We start from the raw sequence: 22,554 nt of genomic DNA on the forward strand, positions 1-22,554 counted from the left end.
TTAATTTAAAAAAAATAGTTTATATTGGATTAAATATCAGATAATTTTTACTTTTAATAGTTCTAAATGTATTTAAAAAAAAAATTATATTGTTTTAGAATTTGCCTTTAAAATTATTTCATTTATAAATTTTTTTATAGAATGTCAATGCTAATGGTTATTGTCAGAAGAATTAATGCTAAAATCTCATATTTTAAAACCAAAAAGCAAAATAGTTTTGGCACTAACTTTAAATCAATGGAAAGTGCAAGGAATATTAATGCAGTATATGGGAATCAGACAATAAGCATAAGCTAATATAAACCTTTTTTGGACTGAATAGTAACTGGTGATGGGAAATGGGTTCTCTATAAAAATGTCAAGCACCAAAGATAGTGGGTAGGGAAAGGAGAAACACCAGCACCCCAGGCTAAAGAAGGTCTTCACCCATGTAAGGTGTTGTTATCTATTTGGTGAGATATGAAAGGTTTAGTCTACTTTGAACTTTTAAACCCAAAACAAATGATAAATATCTACTGCAAGCAACTTAAGTCAGCGCTAGAAGTAAAATGACCATCTTTGGTTTCAAAACAAAAGGTATTCTTCCACCAGGATAATGCTCGGCCACATACAGTGAGGATGACATTCCAAAGGCTGGAGCAGCTTGAATGGGAAACAATGCTCCATCCACCATATTTGCCAGACATTGCCCCAGTCTTCAAAATCATTTTACGGAAAAAATATGAATTCTATAGATGAGGCGTACTGTAGGCGTACTTTTCATCACAGACAAGTGAATTTTGGAAGAGGGGTCTTGCAAGTCTACCAGATAGATGGAAGAGCATTGTAGAGAATGAACAAGAGTATATTTTAGGTTAAAAAAGAACTTTGTTTATCTTAATTTTGAAAAATAAAAGAAGTATAAAAATACTGCATTATTTATGGGATGACCCAATTACCTTTCACTTTGAGAGAGAATCCTTTTGTTGCCAACAGAGGTAGTAGTTCTCTGAACTTACAATACATTTTATTATTATTCTAAAAACAATACTTTCAGAGCATCCACCACCATTACTAATTTAGTCACCTAAGTAGCAGAAACTATCTACTACTTCAAGAGAGCCTCCTGGGCATTTGAGAGAGTCTATTATTATTCCTGCACATCTTCCACACAAAAACGACCTTATCAATCTACCTGTGATTCCACTACATCTCTTAAGTTTCTATAGCTTACACTGGATGTAGCGAATGGAATTACTTCCCACTCTTCTCCTACATAGAAAGACAGTCTTATCTGCTTTTTTGCTAACAACTTAAGTCTTTGCTTGGTTAACATTAAGACCCTTTTATTCCAGATTTTGCTTTCATACCTGGAACTTCTTCAATTCTACAAAAAGAGTGAGGTTATCAGCATATAGCAGTTCTCATGGGCATCTAGTTTTGAATTCTTCTGTTATAGTCTGGAGGACTATGATGAATAAGAGTGAACTAAGAACTGATCCTTGGTGAACCCCAACTTGTACACCAAATTCATCATTGTATTCAAGGCCAACTCTCACCTTACTGACAGCACTGCTGTACATGGCTTGTATGGCTCTAACAAGCCACTCCTCTACTCTTATCTTCTTTAGAGACCACTAGATAACAGAGCAGAGAACTCTGTTGAAAGCTTTCTCCAGATTGTTCAAAGGTTTACTTTTGGCCAAATACTTTTCTTGCAGCTGTCTCACTGGAAAAATAGCATCTGTGGTACTTCTCCCAGGAACAAAACCAAATTGCATCTTATCTAGTTTAATCTTATTCCTAATCAATTGAGATCTAACTTTCACGACCTGGTCCAGCAGTTTGATGCCTCTGTAGTTAATCCTATCTTAGGAATCACTTTTGCCCTTGTAGCAGCTAACTATACTACTACTACTACTAAAATCACTGGGGATGACACCTTCCTGAATAACCTGATTAAACAGTGCGAGTGACTAGGCTGTACCCTTCAGATTTTAATCATCTCAGCAGTGATACCTGATGTTCTAGGGGCTTTCATTGCCTTCATATTCTTAATTGCCTTATCTATTATACTGCTATCAACTCTGATGGCTGGTCCCTCAATTGGTTTGATATTTGAAAGCCTCTCCTTCTCCCATTCATTTTCTACACTTAATAACCTTTCATAGTGGCACTTCCACACATCTTTCTTTTCTGAGTCACTAAGTGAAAGTCCACCATTATCCATTCATACACATTTCTCACCCACTACATCTCTAATCTGATATACTACTTTGCAATCCTGAACACCTCATGCCTCTGATCCTCACACTGTAGAACATTGGCAAACCTTTTAACTTTTGCTATTCCTTTTTCTATGTAAACTGGTTGCCTAGCTTCCCTTCTGGCTCCCTGATATAATTCTCTACTTCCATTGTTTTTCCAGTCTTTCCAGATCTGTCTCCTTGCTTTTATAGTGTTTATTCACCTCCTTATTCCACCACCATGTCACCCTCGGCCAAGTTGGGACTTTACCCCAGCCACAGATTTGGTCAGCGGCCGCCAGTAAATTGTTCTGCAGGAACTTCCAATTGTCCTCTATGCTATATGGCCCCACCTACTCCTCCTCTCTATCATCAGAGGCTTCCATTAGAATGTCTCTAAACTTCTGTTGGTTTGTAGTGTCTTTGAACATCCATAATCTTCTTCTCCAGTATGGTTTATTTCTCCGAGTCATTCTAGCCCTAATTCTGAAGTCACTAACAGACTTAGTCCTCTTTTAAGCACCATATGTGGTTGGCTAGGGACATGATGTTGCGCCTTTCCAGTAAAAAAGGGCCTGTTGTTCAGACGATGGGGAGCTGAGGTGGTGGGCGGCACTGACACCCAGAGCAAAAGAGCAGCAATGACACATCTGCCAACAATAACAGCTGGTACTGACAACTGGGAGCCCTTTTAAGCAATGTCTGAACAAGTCCTCTTTTATTGGAAAGGTGCAACATCATGTCCCTGGCCAGCCATGTATGGCACATAAGTCTGTTGGGTAATGAGTGGCTATAAGAGGAATCCAGGTTGTGATAGACATATAAAATACACATGTAAGTATATAAAGTATACATACATGAATGTTTGCCTGAATATTTTCAGTCTTTGTTTCTCCCTCTTTACATATCATCATCATCATCACCATTGTTTAACATCCATTTTCCATGTCAGCATGTGATGGACGGTTTAACTGAGGTCTGAAGAGCCAGTGGCTGCACAAGGCTCCAATCTGATCTGGCAGAGTTTCTACAGCTGGATGCCCTTCCTAATGCCAATCACTCCGAGAGTGTAGTGGGTGCTTTTTACATACCACCGGCACAGGAGCCAGTCGAGCAGGCCTGGCATGGATCACGTTCAGATAAAGCTTTTTACATGCCACTGGCATGGGGGTCAGTCAGGGGGTATTGGCATCAGCTACGTATGGATGACGCTTTTTACATGCAAGCAGCACGGGAGCCATTCAGGGGGCACTGACCACAGCTACGATATTGGTTTTACTTGACTCAACAGGTCTTCTCAAGCATATCATATTGCCTGACACATCAAGGTTACTCTTAACTGGGCTGGACATGCATGACTGCAATCTCACTTTAGTTGCTGAGTCTTCTCAATCACAGCATATCTCCAAAGGTCTTGGTCACCTGTCATTGCCTCAGTGAAGCCCAATGTTTGAAGGTCATGCTTCACCACCTCATCCCATGTCTTCTGCCACAGTTAGGGAGTGGCACTTCTTCATACAGCTGTCCCCATCCATACATAATACATGACTATACCAGTGCAGTTGTCTCTTTTGCATGCCACATCCAATGCTTCTTATGCCCAACTTTTCTCTCAGGGCGCTTATACTCTGCCATGTATGCACACTGACATTACACATCCAGCGGATCATACTAGCTTCATTTCTTTCAAGACAACACATGTCCTCAGCAGTCATGGCCCATGTTCGACTGCCATGTAGCATGGCAGTTCACACACATGCATCATACACTCTACCTTTCATCCTGAGCGAGAGGCCGTCAGTTGCCAGCAGAGGTAGAAGCTCTCTGAACTTTGCCCAGGCTATTCTTATTCTAGCAGCTATGCTCTCAGAGCAACTACCCCCACTAGACTTGGTCGCCTAGGTAGCAGAAGCTATTAACTATTTCTAGTTTCTCCTCCTGGCATATGATGGAATCTGTTTTCTGTACATCATCAGTGTTTATTGCCCCTGTACATCTGCCACACACAAAAATTATCTTCCCAGTTAACCTTCCCTTGATATTGATGCATCTTTTGTGTCCATAGCTTACACCAGGTACGTCGTATGGATTTTTACCCAAGCTTTTCTACAGATCGAGGAGAGCCATCTACCTGAAGGGGTTTGTGATTTGACAGCCTTCCTACTTACTAAGACTTTGGTTTTTGCTAGGTCAATCCTAAGGCCTTTTGATTCTAGACCTTAATTCCATACCCTAAACTTTGTCTCTAGTTTTGTCAGTGACTTGGCTATTAGAGCAATGTCATCAACATAGAGGAGCTCGCAGGGGCAGCCTGTCTTGAATTCCTCTGTTATTACCAGGACTATAATGAATAAGAGGGGGCTGAGGACTGATCCTTGGTGGACCCCTACTTCTACTTGGAATTCTTCACAATATTTGTTGTCTACCCTCCTGTTACTCACAGCATCCCTGTACAGGCTCTTGCCAATCACTCGTCTATCCCCAGTTTCTGCATTGACCACCAGATAAGGAATTGGGGGAGCCTGTCAAGGGCTTTCTAGTTATTACACTTTCTGTGCATTCTCCCCCACAATTAATTTGGTCCCTTAGGTAGCAGAAATTATCTACTACCGCCAATGAGCCTCTGGGACATGAGAAAATGTAGTTTTTATGGCTCCTGTGCATCTTCCACATACGAACACTACTTTCTCTGATAACCTTTCTATATTCCACTATACCTTGTGGGTCCATAACTTACATTGGAATTTCAGGTTTTGCTTCTATACCTGGAACTTCTTTTCTAGCTCTGATATAGAGTTTGCTATAAGGGCAAGATTGTCAGCATGTAGTAGTTACCAGGGGCTGCCTGTCTTGAATTACTGTTATAGCTTGGAGGACTATGATGAAAAGTGGACTGAGCTTTGATGAACACCTACATGCACACCAAATTCTTTGCTGTACTTATTAACTCTCACCTTACTGACACTGTTCCTGTACAAGCCACTCAAATACTCTTCAGAGCCCTGTTGCACAATCCATTATTTCAGTTGATAGCACTTGGGAATCCAGCTGGTAAATGACAGGAGGTGTCTGAAGACTCTACTCCCATGAACTTAACCAGGAATAGTGACAGAGATGGATATATATATATATGTGTGTGTGTATTCTGATAGTTAGACTGGATGTGAACAGCAAATGCCCAGTTTAAGTATAACAAAACATGTGGATCATCATCATCATCATCATCGTTTAATGTCTGCTTTCCACGCTGGCATGGGTTGGACGGTTCGACTGAGAACTAGTAAGCCAGGAGGCTGCACCAGGCTCCAATCTGATCTGGCAAGGTTTCTACAGCTGGATGCCCTTCCTAATATCAACCACTCCAAAAGTGTAGTGGGTGCTTTTTACATGCCACCAGCATGGGGGCCAGTCAGGCAGCACTGGCATTGACCATACTTGAATAGTGCATTTTTCATGCCAGTCAGGTGGCACTGGCATTGGTCACAACTACAATTTCACTTGACTCAACGGGTCTTCTCAAGCACAGAGCATATCTCCAAAGGTCTTGGTTGCTTGTCATTGCCTCCATGAGGCCCAATGTCTTCCACTGTTAGGGTGTGTCATGTCTTCACACAGATGTCCTCATCCATATGCAACACATAACCATACCAGTGCAGTTCTCTCTTGCACACCACATCTGATGCTTCTTATATCCAACTTTTCTTTCAGGGTGTTTACACTGTTGTGTATGCACACTGACATTACACATCCAGCAGATCATACTAGCTTCATTTCTTTTAAGCCTATGCATGTTCTCAGCAGTCAGTGAACATGGCTGTTTGCACACAGGCATCATAGTCTACCTGAGCGAGAGGCCCTTTGTCACCAGCAGAGATAAGAGCTCTCTGAACTTTGCCCAGGCTATTCTTATTCTAGCCGCTATGCTCTCAGAGCATCCATCCCTGCTACTGACTTGGTCACCTAGGTAATGGAAGCTATCAACTACTTCTAGTTTTTCTACCTGGCAAGTGATGGAATCTGTTTTCTGTACATCTTCGGTGTTTATTGCTCCTGTGAATCTCCTACACACAAAAGCTATCTTCTCAGTTAACTCTCTTTTGATATTGCTGCACTTCTTATGTTTCCATAGCTTACACTGGGTACATCTAATGGAGTTTCTACCCAAGCCTTTTCTACAGATCAAGCAGGGCCTTCTACCAAAAGGGATTTGTGATTTGTCTGTCTTTCTACTTATTAGGACTTTGGTTTTTGTTAGATTGACTCTAAGGCCATTCAATTCTCGACCTTGCTTCCACTCCTGAAACTTCTCTAGTTCTGGTAGTGACTATTAGAGCAAGGTCATCAGCATAGAGGAGCACTCAGAGGCAGCTTGTCTTGAATTCCTCTGTTATTGCCTGGAGGACTATGATGAATAAGAGGGAGCTGAGGACTGATCCTTGATGAACCCCTACTTCTACCTGGAATGCTTCACTATACTCGTTGCCAACTCTCACCTTACTGACAGCATCCCTGTACATGGCTTGTACAGCTCTCACCAACCACCAGATGTAAGGCTAATATCAAAATAAATACAAATGTTAGTAGACAGTAAAACCGAATCCATCACCTTGTTCTTTCTTCAGTAAGTCAACATCATCATCGTTTTTAATGTCCATTTTTTTTAATTGGTCAGACAAATTTGTTCAGGCAGATTTTCTATATCTGGATGTCTTTCCCGTAACAAACCCCCACCTGTTTCCCAAGGCCAAAAATGCTTTCTTGGAAGATTGGAAATGAACAAAATTACTAGTGTGATGATGATGCTTATTTACAACCGTTACATGATATCAGGACAAGGTCACAGGTACACTTGTGTTTAAAAGATGGTCTTCTTTCAGTTTCTGTCTATAAAATCCATTTACAAGGATTTGGTCATCCAGGAGCTATAGTAGAAGATATTTGCCCAAAGTGGCATGCTAATAATTATAATTTGCATTGTGTTCCTCAATAAAATCCATTTGAAATATTGATGCCTCTATATTTTCACATCCAAGCCTCACTGCCTGCTCACATTTGAAAAATCTATTTTCATATATCTGCACACTTCCTCATATTTAAACATATACATGTTTTTGCTGTTTAAGCTTAGACTAACCATTGACAAATTTAATTTGACGTATGAATATCTGTGTGGTTAAGAAGTTCACTCTGCAACAATGTGGTTTGGGGTTTAGTCCCACAGTATGGCGCCTTGAGCAAGTGTCTCCTACTGTAGCCCAAGGGCTGACTTGTCTTGTGAGTTAATAAGGTAGACAGAAACTGTATGGCAGCACTTCAATTGTGTGCGTGTGTGTGTGTGTGTGTGTGTGTGTGTGTGTGTACATTCATTAGTTTTACAGATTACTAAAAGAACAAAATTGATAAATTGTTAGAACAAAAGAAAGACTTTATCATTTGAAGCAATCTAATTTTATTCTGAATCGTCTTCTTCTTCAGCTTGCTCTAACCAGTTGATGTATTTCTCTGCCTATAGAGAAAAATAAAAATGAAAAATAAAAATATTCAATCAAACACATAACAAGCTCAGTTTATGTATAACTATGCACATATTTATAAACACACACACACACACACATTTAGCCTCTCTGTGAAAATGTAGGTTTTCTTTTGTGGTCAGAAAAAGAAATCCATCTGACAATTTTCAGCTTTGATTAACACCTCAAAAGAGATTGTGACCAGAAGTTGGGATCAGAGAAGGGATACTACCTTCAAAAGTTTCATTAGCCTTACCAACACTATAACCTATTTCAGTCTGCTACTTTTATGTGCATATATAAATATATATTTAGAATAATAAGGTAGTCAGAATGTTGGATCATCATCATCGTCGTCGTTTAACGTCCGCTTTCCATGCTAGCATGGTTTGGACGGTTTGACTGTGGGCTGGCGAACCTGATGGCTGCACCAGGCTCCAGTCTTGATCTGGCAGGATTATATATATATTTTTTATTTACATTTTTAGCACTACTCTTGCCACCTGTCATACATCAAAAGGAACATCTCATACAGAATGGCAAGACGCATCTGAACCATAGTAACTGATCCACAAATACGTCACATTAGACTTGATGAACTCAAAAACTTACAAGAACAAAATTACCCTGTGAAATGGAAATCTTGAAAGCAATGAAATTAGACATCACACAACTTAGGATCCAAAAGAAAAAAAAAAACCAAGGAACATACTATTCCATTTATTAATACATACAACCCTGAAATAACCAATATTTTCCACATTATACAATCAAACCTACCAATACTCTTACAGAGTCCCAAAATGAGAAAACTGAGAGACAAAAGCTACCTGTGAAATAGTAAACACCAGGAAAAAAACCTTAAAAAACAATTTACAAGAGCCAAATTCACATCAGAGATTGAAACAGAATTCTCTGTAAAGGAATGTGGAGACAGTAGATGTGGAATATGCAACAACAATAACTACAAATATATAGATGGGGACACCCACATAAAATTTGAGAGTGGATTCTTACTCAAAGTAAATGCAAGACACAAAACCTCATAACTATGTATTCTTTTAAGACAGCTGCAGGAGAAATACCTGGCCAAAGATAAGCCCCTGTACCTGGCTTTCGTTGACATGGAGAAAGCCTTTGACAGGGTCCCCCGATCCCTTATCTGGTGGTCAATGAGGAAACTAGGGATAGATGAATGGTTAGTGAGAGCTGTGCAAGCCATGTACAGGGATGCTGTCAGTAAGGTGAGGGTTTGCAACAAGTACAGTGAAGAATTCCGGGTAGAGGTAGGAGTCCATCAAGGTTCAGTTCTCAGCCCCCCTCCTATTTATCATAGTCCTCCAGGCAATAACGGAGGAATTCAAGACAGGATGCCCCTGGGAGCTCCTCTATGCTGATGACCTTGCTCTAATTGCTGAATCACTATCAGATCTAAAGGAGAAGTTTCAAGTGTGGAAACAAGGATTAGAATTGAAGGGCCTTAGAATGAACCTAGCTAAAACCAAAGTCCTAATAAGTAGGAAGGCAGGCAAACCACAAATCCCTTCAGGTAGATGGCCATGCTTGATCTGTAGTAGAGGCGTAGGTAGAAACTCTATAAGATATACCCAGTGTAAGCTATGGACACATAAGAGGTGCAGCAATATCAAAGGAAGGATAACTGGGAAGATAGGTTTTGTATATGGCAGATGCTCGGGAGGGATAAACACTGAAAATGCCCAGACACCAACTTCCGCCACATTCCAGGGAGAAAAACTAGAAGTAGTTGATAGCTTCCGTTACCTAGGTCAGTAGCAGGGGAGGGTGCACTGAAAGTGTAGCTGCTAGAATAAGAATAGCCTGGGCAAAGTACAGAGAGCTCTTACCTCTGCTGGTGACAAAGGGTCTCTCACACAGAGTAAAAGGTAGACTGTATGATGCATGTGTACGAAGAGCCATGCTACACGGCAGTGAAACATGGGCTGTGACTGCTGAGGACATGCGTAAGCTTGCAAGGAATGAAGCCAGTATGATCTGATGGATGCGTAATGTCAGTGTGCATACTCGACAGAGTGTTAGTACCTTGAGAGAAAAGTTGGACCTAAGAAGCATCAGATGTGGTGTGCAAGAGAGACGACTGCGCTAGTATGGTCATGTGGCGAGAATGGATGAGGATAGCTGTGTGAAAAAGTGCCACACCCTAGCGGTTGAGGGAACCTGTGGAAGAGGTAGAGCCAGGAAGACCTGGGATGAAGTGGTGAAGCACGACCTTCGAAAATTAGGCCTCCCCAAGGAAATGACTAGCGACCGAGACTTTTGGAAATATGCTGTGCTTGAGAAGACCCAGCAAGCCAAATGAGACCATAACCTGTGGCCTATTCGAGGAGCGTAACCAGCCAGCTTATGCGTACCTATTCCTTCATTGGACACTAAACTCTGCTTGCGAAGACCTGTTGAGGCAAGTGAAATCAAAATCACATTCGATGACTGGCATCTGTACTAGTAGGGTGCCAAGAGCACCATCGGAGCGTGATCGTTGCCAGAGCAGCCAATTGGCTTCCATGCCGGTGGCACGTAAATGGGCACTATTCGAACGTGATCGTTACCAATGTTGCCTTACTGGCACCTGTGCCGGTGGCATGTGTAAAAAGACTTGAGCTAGGTCATTGCCAGTATTGCGCAACTGGCCCCGTGCCAGTGGCACGTAAAAAGCACCCACTACACTCTTGGAGTGGTTGGCGTTAGGAACGGCATCCAGCTGTAGAAACTCTGCTAGATAGACATTGGAGCCTGGTGCAGTCGTATGGTTCGCCAGCCCTCAGTCAAAATCGTCCAACCCATGCTAGCAGGGAAAGCGGACGTTAAACGATGATGATGATATATATATATATAATATAAACATATATAATATATATTATATATACATATATAATATATTGGAAAAAACGGTAAGATAACAAAAGAAAGAGACCTCAATATTATGTATATAGAGGAAATTTATCTGTAACATAATATGCGACAATTATTTGGTAGCCAAGATAAAACTCTGTGTTTCGGATGCCAAGGTGGAAATCCACACCACCATCTCTTCGGTTATATATATATATATATATATATATATATAATCTACCTATATTAAAGAGGAAAAAAACTTGCACACTTTGGCTTTGGTAAGGATTCAATGGCACAAGATGTGCTAGGATCGAGCTATAAAGATGTGGTTGTTATGGCAAAGAGAGTGAAAATTGATAAGTGTTTGTTTTTCCTCTCTAATGGTTATCACCCTTTCTTCTTCCGTCTCTCTTTCTTCCCTTCCCTTCACTTTCTTTAACGGCGTTTGAAGTTTCCACTATCTTTCCCTCGCCACCTTGGTCACTCTTTACTTTCACATACTCTCTCTCTGTACATCTGTCTGCGCTTTCTCTCTATTACGACGTTTCACAGGTTCGCCGTCTCTCTGTTACTCTTTCTCCCACCACCTTTCTCACTGTACTTCTGCCTCTATGTTAGCGCTTTTCAACCTTTTTGCTGGAGCGGAACCCCAAGAAAACATTTCACAGGCTTGAGGAACTCCTGTGCAATAATTTAATTGTCTTATGCACACATATCTGCACAGGAGAATTGAAAATTACTTTCGACTTTAGCATTTTTGTAACTTCTTGCGGAACCGTACTGGAGGAACCCTGGTTGAAAACCACTGTTCTATGTATACAGAATCAGCGTGACAGTAGCAACAGTTTAAATATTCCTGTCTTTTAGAACGCTGACATATTGATATGGAGGTCAGTTCGGAAAAAGAAAATAAGAGTGCCATGACCCACTTTTGCTGGTTTGTAGTCGTAGAGTCTAGGATAAAAAGTTATTGCCTTTTGTTCTGCCATTTTCTGGAGAGATTAATGTTTTTGGAAGAGACCTTTGACCCTGTTCCGGTCAGGGAAAGTTTAAGAATCTACCCTTTAAAAAGTGTCGAGCTGTGAGTTTGTGGGGCAGTTCGGCCGGAGACAGTGAATTGGCAACAGGGCAGTTTAGGAGTTCTGCCTGAGACAGCAAAGGGGCCGGAGGAGACAGTCAGTTGGCATCGGGATCAGTTTGGCAACAGGTAGTTCTGCCGGAGACAGTGAATGTGAGAGGATGACAAGCGAGAGGTTGAGAAAGACATACACAGAGGATTGAGAGCGAAAGGGAGGTTATGGCATAGAAGGCATTGGCTATTGTAGTAGGAGTTGCAGACTCGAAAACGTTCGGTAATGTTTATGTTTGCTTTTGTTGTTGACTTTTGATGTGTTAAAGAAAAGAAAAGAATTGTTGAACTAAAAAAGAATTGATGTGTCAGAAAAAAAAGAAAGAAGGAAAAGAGGAAGAAAAGAAATGAGATTGTAAAGAACACTGTGAAAAGAGTTGTTGAATTGAAGGAAAAAAAAGAAAGAGAAAGACTTTAGTGTAGAACATTGATTTGAACTGTTTTGATTTGTCTCCGAACTGTATTGCGCTGAATATTTGTTTTGATTGCTTCGGACATTCTGTATCGTGCATGCCTTTGATTTTATTGTTTTCTCTTTAATGTATCTGCTATGTTTCACATTGTATTTGATGTTGTAATAATTGTTATAAACTGTTCTTATATGTAGCAAAATTGCCTCCGCCGTCTTTTTATCTCTTCCTGCTGTTGTTGTTATTATCTCCGGTCGCCGGTTCGAGTTCGCTGCCTTCCCCCCACCACCGTTTTCTCTCTGTGTGGCGAATTCCCTGTTCGACTGGGCCGGTCAATCGTCGTTGCTCGACTTAGTAGGGTCCCGGGTTTGAAGTTTGAATGACGGCAGGTGGTTTCGTAACAATATTATCGCCCACCATCATCGCACAATCATAACAGATATTATTAATCAGATATATAGTGTGTTAATTTATATATATATATGTGTGTATATAAATATATATATAATGTGTATACATAAATATCTTTACATATGGGGTTGAGAGGAAAATGGGATCTTTTGATCTTGATCGGAAGATTTGATGGGGTGTGCAAGTCACACACACACACACACACACACACAAGCGGAACGCCAACTTCAAAAGAAATTCGCACTCTATCTGTCTGGCTTTTATGATACCCTTCCCCCCAACCCACATATTAAAAAATAAATAATTTACGGAAAGTTACGATCTTATGTAAACAATCGCACATGGTCCAGTGACTAATCATTTAGTAATATTTCTAAGTGAATGTGATTTCGAAAATGTAAGTTGTTTGTACAATAAGTATTTATATTTTAATTTTCTTTAAACAGACAATATTTCAATGGTTTTTAAAAATTATTTTCAATGAATACCATTACAAAAATTCTTTTTGGTGTAAATATTTCGTAAAAGACCTGTGAAATAATTTTTTTCTATAGGTTTTTTCCAAGCGCATTCAACGCATCTCACTTCCGAATAATTGACTGCTATTTCTAGCATGCCCCGCTACCACGTAACCGCTATTTGCGATAAAGGACCCCAAATACCTGTTACGTGATAGTAGGGTGTGCAAGAAATAGCAGCTAAATCTTTCCTTTTCTGGGGAAAGGAGCTGCTTACTTGTGGTTTCGAAGTCACATTCATTGAAAGCATGCAAAATAATCTGGAAAAAGAAGAAAAAAACCCTACGAAACAAAACTCAGACTTTTCCGGTGACCCAACAGGCTATGAGTAGTCTATATATAAAGCTAAAGTTGTGTGTGTATGGTAGGTTTGGTAGCCTTCAACTAACACTATCTCCTCCGAGACCCTGCGGGGCAAGTTGACCAAAATTGAGAGTATGATAGAAGAAGGCTTGCGCTTCCTTCTGTAGAAGAAAAAATTCATATCGGACCATGTTAACACCAAAAATTATTTACATCAAAAAGGTGCTTTTTTTTCTACGAAAATCCCTATTTTTTACGATTTTTTTTACTGCTGTGTCGCCATTTTTCGGTGTATTTCAACCAGAAAAATGTTCACTTAAAGAGAATAACAAGCTACATAATGCAAAATTTTTACTTTTCAAAAATTCCAAAGGATTCAATGGCACTAGACGTGCTAGGATCGAGCTGAAAATTTACACACCTACACGTGGTGTAGTTACGGCTAGAGTAGGTTTCAAGTCTCCATCTCGATAACAAAGGCCTGAAACAATGCATTTTCTCCAAGTGAGTGGATGTCATACACTATTGCTTTGAGTTGTGTTCACGCAACATGTTGGATTCTACGCCTGACTGTGCGCAAATGCAACGGAAAAATGGGGCGAAAACGCATTCAATTTTTGAGTTTTTTGAAACACAAAATATGAGCACAAACGTAGAAAAATTTCCTGAATCGATTGGAGCAAGTTTGAATTATCTAGCTTGAAAAATGCAAATTCTATCAATTTTGAGTGTGCCTTTTTAAGGAGTTCTCAATTAAAAATGGTGTCAAAAAATAGCTCAAAATGAGAGAAGTATTTTGCAGAACGAATCGCCTCAAAAATCGAACGCGAAGTGCTCTTAATCTAGATATATAAAGCTGAAGTTGTCTGTGAGCGGCAAGGTTTGTTTCGTAAACTCTCCCTATATATATATATATATATATATATATATATATATATATATATATATAATTAATCAATATAGGGTGGCAAAAAATTTTGTAGAATTTTTTTGCCACCAGCGGCCTAGTGGGAAAAAATTAAATAGTCATAGACCATTTTTAAGTTCAATATCACAATCAAGGAACGGCCATAATAGGCCATTCACCACTAGAATAACAGCCAAAGCTTCAACCGCAAATAAACATCAATTCCGTAAACCAGGAGAAAATTAAAAAACATTTACCCTGTAATTTCTTATACGATGCACCGTTTTATCTACTGTTTAATGGTAAACTAACCTGATTAAATTAAATCAAGCCAATCTTCCATAGGCCCTTAGAATCATCAGTAAGAAATAGCCAAGTCGGAACAGATATTTTCACGAGGCATTTCCGACCCTGCCTCGGCAATATCTGACCTAAAATTTTCAAATCATCGCACTCGCGCCAAATTTATCGGCAGCAAATAAATATAAGCCGCCGATTCCATTACGGAACTAACCAGAAAATTCATAATTAATCAATATAGGGTGGCAAAAAATTTTGTAGAATTTTTTTGCCACCAGCGGCCTAGTGGGAAAAAATTAAATAGTCATAGACCATTTTTAAGTTCAATATCACAATCAAGGAACGGCCATAATAGGCCATTCACCCACTAGAAATAACAGCCAAAGCTTCAACCGCAAATAAACATCAATTCCGTAAACCAGGAGAAAATTTAAAAACATTTACCCTGTAATTTCTTATACGATGCACCGTTTTATCTACTGTTTAATGGTAAACTAACCTGATTAAATTAAATCAAGCCAATCTTCCATAGGCCCTTAGAATCATCAGTAAGAAATAGCCAAGTCGGAACAGATATTTTCACGAGGCATTTCCGACCCTGCCTCGGCAATATCTGACCTAAAATTTTCAAATCATCGCACTCGCGCCAAATTTATCGGCAGCAAATAAATATAAGCCGCCGATTCCATTACGGAACTAACCAGAAAATTCATAATTAATCAATATAGGGTGGCAAAAAATTTTGTAGAATTTTTTTGCCACCAGCGGCCTAGTGGGAAAAAATTAAATAGTCATAGACCATTTTTAAGTTCAACATCACAATCAAGGAACGGCCATAATAGGCCATTCACCACTAGAATAACAGCCAAAGCTTCAACCGCAAATAAACATCAATTCCGTAAACCAGGAGAAAATTAAAAAACATTTACCCTGTAATTTCTTATACGATGCACCGTTTCATCTACTGTTTAATGGTAAACTAACCTGATTAAATTAAATCAAGCCAATCTTCCATAGGCCCTTAGAATCATCAGTAAGAAATAGCCAAGTCGGAACAGATATTTTCACGAGGCATTTCCGACCCTGCCTCGGCAATATCTGACCTAAAATTTTCAAATCATCGCACTCGCGCCAAATTTATCGGCAGCAAATAGATATAAGCCGCCGATTCCATTACGGAACTAACCAGAAAATTCATAATTAATCAATATAGGGTGGCAAAAAATTTTGTAGAATTTTTTTGCCACCAGCGGCCTAGTGGGAAAAAATTAAATAGTCATAGACCATTTTTAAGTTCAACATCACAATCAAGGAACGGCCATAATAGGCTATTCACCCACTAGAAATAACAGCCAAAGCTTCAACCGCAAATAAACATCAATTCCGTAAACCAGGAGAAAATTTAAAAACATTTACCCTGTAATTTCTTATACGATGCACCGTTTCATCTACTGTTTAATGGTAAACTAACCTGATTAAATTAAATCAAGCCAATCTATTATGGCCGTTCCTTGATTGTGATGTTGAACTTAAAAATGGTCTATGACTATTTAATTTTTTCCCACTAGGCCGCTGGTGGCAAAAAAATTCTATAAAACTTTTTGCCACCCTATATTGATTAATTATGAATTTTCTGGTTAGTTCCGTAATGGAATCGGCGGCTTATATTTATTTGCTGCCGATAAATTTGGCGCGAGTGCGATGATTTGAAAATTTTAGGTCAGATATTGCCGAGGCAGGGTCGGAAATGCCTCGTGAAAATATCTGTTCCGACTTGGCTATTTCTTACTGATGATTCTAAGGGCCTATGGAAGATTGGCTTGATTTAATTTAATCAGGTTAGTTTACCATTAAACAGTAGATGAAACGGTGCATCGTATAAGAAATTACAGGGTAAATGTTTTTTAATTTTCTCCTGGTTTACGGAATTGATGTTTATTTGCGGTTGAAGCTTTGGCTGTTATTTCTAGTGGGTGAATGGCCTATTATGGCCGTTCCTTGATTGTGATATATATATATATATATATATATATGTATACATATGTATACATGCATCTTTACTAGTACATACGCAGTGAAGCTATACATTAGCGTCGTATTTATTACGTTCGCTATTTTCCAGTAGATATCGGTGCTTCGTTGTACCATTTATTTACTTTTATGTATAATTTTACCCTCACGGGCTATCCTTTACTGGAAAGCAATACTCTCGTATTGCATTACTATTTTCATTGAAACTTCTTCACTGTTCTCGTTCTGTTAACATTTTGGCGTTCAGACGAGTGTACTGGCATAGATGTGGCAACATTTGAAATATTGTCGAGGTTTATGCAGCTGATGAAGATAAATCAAATATACGCTTGCCAAGCATATTTTGAAAAATCCGAAACTGGTACAGCATTATCCGTTATCTAGGTTTTTCATTTTTCAGATGTTTTTCCTAGAGGTAAGACAATTTTTTTCATGTTTGTTGCACACACGCATCTTTACTAGTACATACGCAGTGAAGCTATACATTAGCGTTGTATTTATTACGTTCGCTATTTTCCAGTAGATATCGGCGCTTCGTTGTACCATTTATTTACTTTTATGTATGTATATATATATATATATATATATATGTATATGTATATATAACGGGAAGCTTTATGAAAATAAACAAAAGACGAGGGCAGGAGGAGTACAAACAAACAATTGTATTAGTATGGCGCTCAGGAATAGAAATAAAACAAGTCTTTTACGTTTCGAGCCTACGCACTTCAACAGAAAGATACACAGAAAAGAAACACGGAGAGAAACAAGGAGAGAAAAAAAATTTGTGCAGGAGCTAACGAATCAACACGGCGGTCTGATTTCGGCCAGAAGTCAGAGATCAGACGTGAGACGCAAGAAGGAAAGTAGGGGAGATAACAGGGTCAAATGACTTCGCCCCAACATAAGGGTGCGTGTGTGTATGAGAGAGTATGTATGTGCATATGAGAGGTCTGGACGTGTGTATGTACGATGTGATGTGTAATATCGTATAGTGTAGTGTAGAGAGAGGAGATGAGGGGGAGAAGAAGGAAGGAGAGGAGAAGAGAAGGGGGATGGGAAAGGAGGGGAGAGGACAGGGGGAGGGAGCAGAGAGAAAGAGGGAAGGGGAAGAGGGAAGAAGAAAGAGGAAAGAAGAGGAGGGAAAGAGAGTAGGAGTGAAAAGAGGAAGGACTGAAGAGAAGTAGGAGTCAGGGGGGAGAGTTGAGACCAAATGGCGTAAAAGAGCGAAGAGAGAAGATTAATCCCTGTTCACGGCGCAAACAGGTGTTGTAAGGAGTGACCGGTGGAGCGGAAATGGTGTGAGACCGGTGTGTCGTTGGCAAGGCAATGATCTGGCAATGTTTCTATGGCTGGATGCCCTTCCTAATGCCAACCACTCCATGAGTGTAGTGGGTGCTTTTTACGTGCCACATGAGGCTGGCAAATGGCCACGGTCGGATGGTGCTTTTTACGTGCCACCGGCACAGAGGCCAGGCGAGGCTGGCAAACAGCCACGATCGGATGGTGCTTTTTATGTGCCACCGGCACGGAAGCCAAAAATTATTTAAAAAAATAAAAAAAGTAAACAAAAAGGTAAAAATAAAAGTAAAAGTAAAATCAGAGAAATCCCAGAAAAGATAGGAAAAAAAATAAGAAGAAAAATAGGAAAACGTAGGAAAGAAATAGGAAGGGGAAAATTAGAGAAAAATTATAAATCATGTACCGCGACATCCTTTGTGTTTGTATATATATATATATACATGTGTGGGCTTGTATATTCGGGAATATATAGGTATGTGGATATGTGTGTGCATGTATATGTACATGTATATGTGTGTGCATGTATGTATGTGTACATCTGTATGTGTATGTATGGGTATATGTATATGTATGTGTGAGTATGTGTGTGTATATATGTGTATGTATATATATATGTATATGTATGTGTGTATATGTATGCGCATGTGTGAACATGTACACACACGCACATATATATATATGTTTATTGAGTTTTACATGCGTGTGGTTATGTGTGTGTACAGATACCTATATCTGTACATATCATTAGTTGTATGAAACAGGTTTATATATGTGCGCGTGGGTAAGTATGTAGACACAGATACTAGATATACTTAAAGCATGTAGCGACAGATTGCTATAAACTGACCACTCACTACAACAATATCAAATTTCATTCCCCCTCCTCTGATAATCAGAAGTAATTTATGACACTTACCCAACATCAAAACCTAAATCTCAACTTTTTAACATCTTATCTCTCTATCTTAATTCTTTTGTCTTTATTATCACTTTATATCTTTTTATTTTTGTATATTTTACATTTTTACAATACATTTCTATAATTTACAGTTTTATACCTTATGTTTTTTTAAAATAATTTATTGTTTTATTGTATTATATCATTAGTATTTATATTTTTTTTACTTGTGATCCCAACATTATTACCTTTTCTCCCCTTTTTTTATTTCTCTTCCCCTCTATTTTTTTCTTATTTTCCTTCCCACTTTTTTCTTTCCTTTCCTCTCCATACTCTCCCTATTTATTTTCTCTATTTCTTCTTTTCTCCACCTTCACTTCCCTTACAAGAGGAATGAACCCACTCGAATCTACTCAACATTCACTCTATGTTGACTGATGATACAGTATGGACGGATTTTCGAAGTCCAATGATACCCTACACACCTATTGGATTATGAAGATTTACAAACATACTTTCACAGTGATACTCAATATACCTACCATTATAGATAATACCAAATGTACCTTTTCGAATTTTTCATAATGTGATGTAAGTGTTTGGTATAGCAATTGCATGTGGCTGAAGAGAGCTTTAAACCATCTGTTCTGTCGATTATAAATTGATGAAAGAATAGGTTGTTTTATAAATCCTGAAACACGTGTACTGCGACATCCTTTGTGTTCTGTTTTTTATTTCATTTGATGCATATACCCTCTCACCTCTGCCACTAGCGGGCATATACAGGTGCTTACACTTATCAAGTATTCACCCTGAATTTATATATATATATATATGTATGGGTATATATATTACTCTTTTACTCTTTTACTTGATTCAGTCATTTGACTGCGGCCATGCTGGAGCACCGCCTTTAGTCGAGCAAATCGACCCCGGGACTTATTTTTTGTAAGCCCAGTACTTATTCTATCGGTCTCTTTTTGCCGAACCGCCAAGTGACGGGGACGTAAACACACCAGCATCGGTTGTCAAGCAATGCTAGGGGGACAAACACAGACACACAAACACACACATATATATATATGTTTATTGAGTTTTACATGCGTGTGGTTATGTGTGTGTACAGATACCTATATCTGTACATATCATTAGTTGTATGAAACAGTTTATATATGTGCGCGTGGGTAAGTATGTAGACACAGATACTAGATATACTTAAAGCATGTAGCGACAGATTGCTATAAACTGACCACTCACTACAACAATATCAAATTTCATTCCCCCTCCTCTGATAATCAGAAGTAATTTATGACACTTACCCAACATCAAAACCTAAATCTCAAACTTTTTAACATCTTATCTCTCTATCTTAATTCTTTTGTCTTTATTATCACTTTATATCTTTTTATTTTTGTATATTTTACATTTTTACAATACATTTCTATAATTTACAGTTTTATACCTTATGTTTTTTTAAAATAATTTATTGTTTTATTGTATTATATTCATTAGTATTTATATTTTTTTTACTTGTGATCCCAACATTATTACCTTTTCTCCCCTTTTTTTATTTCTCTTCCCCTCTATTTTTTTCTTATTTTCCTTCCCACTTTTTTCTTTCCTTTCCTCTCCATACTCTCCCTATTTATTTTCTCTATTTCTTCCTTTTCTCCACCTTCACTTCCCTTACAAGAGGAATGAACCCACTCGAATCTACTCAACATTCACTCTATGTTGACTGATGATACAGCATGGACGGATTTTCGAAGTCCAATGATACCCTACACGCCTATTTGATTATGAAGATTTACAAACATACTTTCTCAGTGAAACTCAATATACCTACCATTATAGATAATACCAAATGTACCTTTTCGGATTTTTCATAATGTGATGTAAGTCTTTGGTATAGCAATTGCATGCGGCTGAAGAGAGCTTTAAACCATCTGTTATGTTGATTATACATTGATGTAAGAATAGGTTGTTTTATAAATCTTGAAACACGTGTACCGCGACATCCTTTGTGTTCTGTTTTTTATTTCATTTGATGTATATACCCTCTCACCTCTGCTACTAGCTGGCATATACAGGTGCTTACACTTATCAAGTATTCACCCTGAATTTATATATATATATATATGTATGGGTATATATATTACTCTTTTACTCTTTTACTTGATTCAGTCATTTGACTGCGGCCATGCTGGAGCACCGCCTTTAGTCGAGCAAATCGACCCCGGGACTTATTTTTTGTAAGCCCAGTACTTATTCTATCGGTCTCTTTTTGCCGAACCGCCAAGTGACGGGGACGTAAACACACCAGCATCGGTTGTCAAGCAATGCTAGGGGGACAAACACAGACACACAAACACACACATATATATATATATACGACAGGCTTCTTTCAGTTTCCGTCTACCAAATTCACTCACAAGGCATTGGTCGGCCCGGGGCTATAGCAGAAGACACTTGCCCAAGATGCCACGCAGTGGGACTGAACCCGGAACCATGTGGTTGGTTAGCAAGCTACTTACCACACAGCCACTCCTGCGCCATATATATATATAATATCATCATCATCATCATCATCATTGTTTAGCATCCGCTTTCCATGCTGGTATGGGTTGGACGGTGCAACTGGGGTCTGGGAAGCCAGAAGGCTGCACCAGGCCCAGTCTGATCTGGCAATGTTTCTACGGCTGGATGCCCTTCCTAACGCCAACCACTCCATGAGTGTAGTGGGTGCTTTTTACGTGCCACTGGCCACAATCGGATGGTACTTTTTACGTGCCACCGGCATGGAAGCTAGTCGGGGCGGCACTGGCAACGGCCACGTTCGGATGGTTCTCTTATGTGCCACCGGCACTGGTATTACAGCTACAATTTCCATTCATGTTGATTGATTTTGATTTTTGATTTTGATCTTGATTTTCACTTGCCTCAACAGATCTTCACAAGTAGAGTTTTGTGTCCCAAGAAGGAAAGGTATGCATAAGTGGACTGAGGCCATGGATTATGGTCTCACTTGTCCTGCTGAGTCTTCTCACACACAGCATACTTCAAAAGGTCTTGGTCTCTAGTCATTTCCTTGGTGAGACCTAAAGTTCTACTTCGTCAAATGCTTCAAGTAATATGTCCCTAAATCTCTGTCCATTTGCAGGATCTTTAAGCTTCCAGATCCTTCTTCTCCATGTTGGTCGTCCTCTTAGTCCTGATCCTAAAGTCACTAACTACCAGTCTATGTTGTGGGGTATATTCTTCGCCTGGGAAGGTTTTGGCATTTATAAGCAGCCATCTTTCCCTTTTTCTGGCAAGGATGTAGTCAATTTGGCTGGTATGTCGACCCGATTGGTAGGTGAAAGCTAAGTGATTCTTCTTTTCAGCCTCGCTTCAACTACCTTCTATCTTTGCACGTATCATCATTATTCTTTCACTATTCTTCGATTACTATCTCATTGTATTGTTCCTCTTTCTTTCAGTATTCCCTCATTACCCTGTCTAGCTCAAACATTTTTTTTGTTTAGTCTTGTCTCCCGGTTCATAGCCACTTATCTTCCCCATAAAAATTCTCATTCTCTCTGATTTTTCAAACCTATTTTCTTGCTCACACGATTAACAGAACCTCTTTCTAGGTTATGGACTAGTTAGATTGCCTGACAAACTCAGATTTTACCTGTTTTGCCCCAAGACTATATTAGTTATCAAATAATGATTATTATCTACAATGCCGTCCCCT

General features: G+C 39.2%; 1 protein-coding gene across 3 annotated transcripts in view; it reads right to left on the bottom strand.

Annotated features, from left to right (window-relative positions):
* Positions 1-7,650: 7,650 nt before the first annotated feature.
* The window catches only part of LOC115214277 (translation initiation factor eIF-2B subunit epsilon), a 162,350-nt gene continuing 147,446 nt past the window's right edge, over positions 7,651-22,554 (bottom strand). For all 3 annotated transcript variants that reach the window (XM_036504884.1, XM_029783423.2, XM_029783422.2), the window contains one exon: positions 7,651-7,731. In XM_036504884.1, the coding sequence (XP_036360777.1) occupies positions 7,675-7,731 (57 nt within the window). In that variant the 3' untranslated portion in view covers positions 7,651-7,674. The remainder of the gene's footprint in view (positions 7,732-22,554) is intronic.

This window comes from Octopus sinensis, linkage group LG7 (assembly GCF_006345805.1).
Source record: "Octopus sinensis linkage group LG7, ASM634580v1, whole genome shotgun sequence".
Classification (NCBI taxonomy): Eukaryota; Metazoa; Mollusca; class Cephalopoda; order Octopoda; family Octopodidae; genus Octopus; species Octopus sinensis.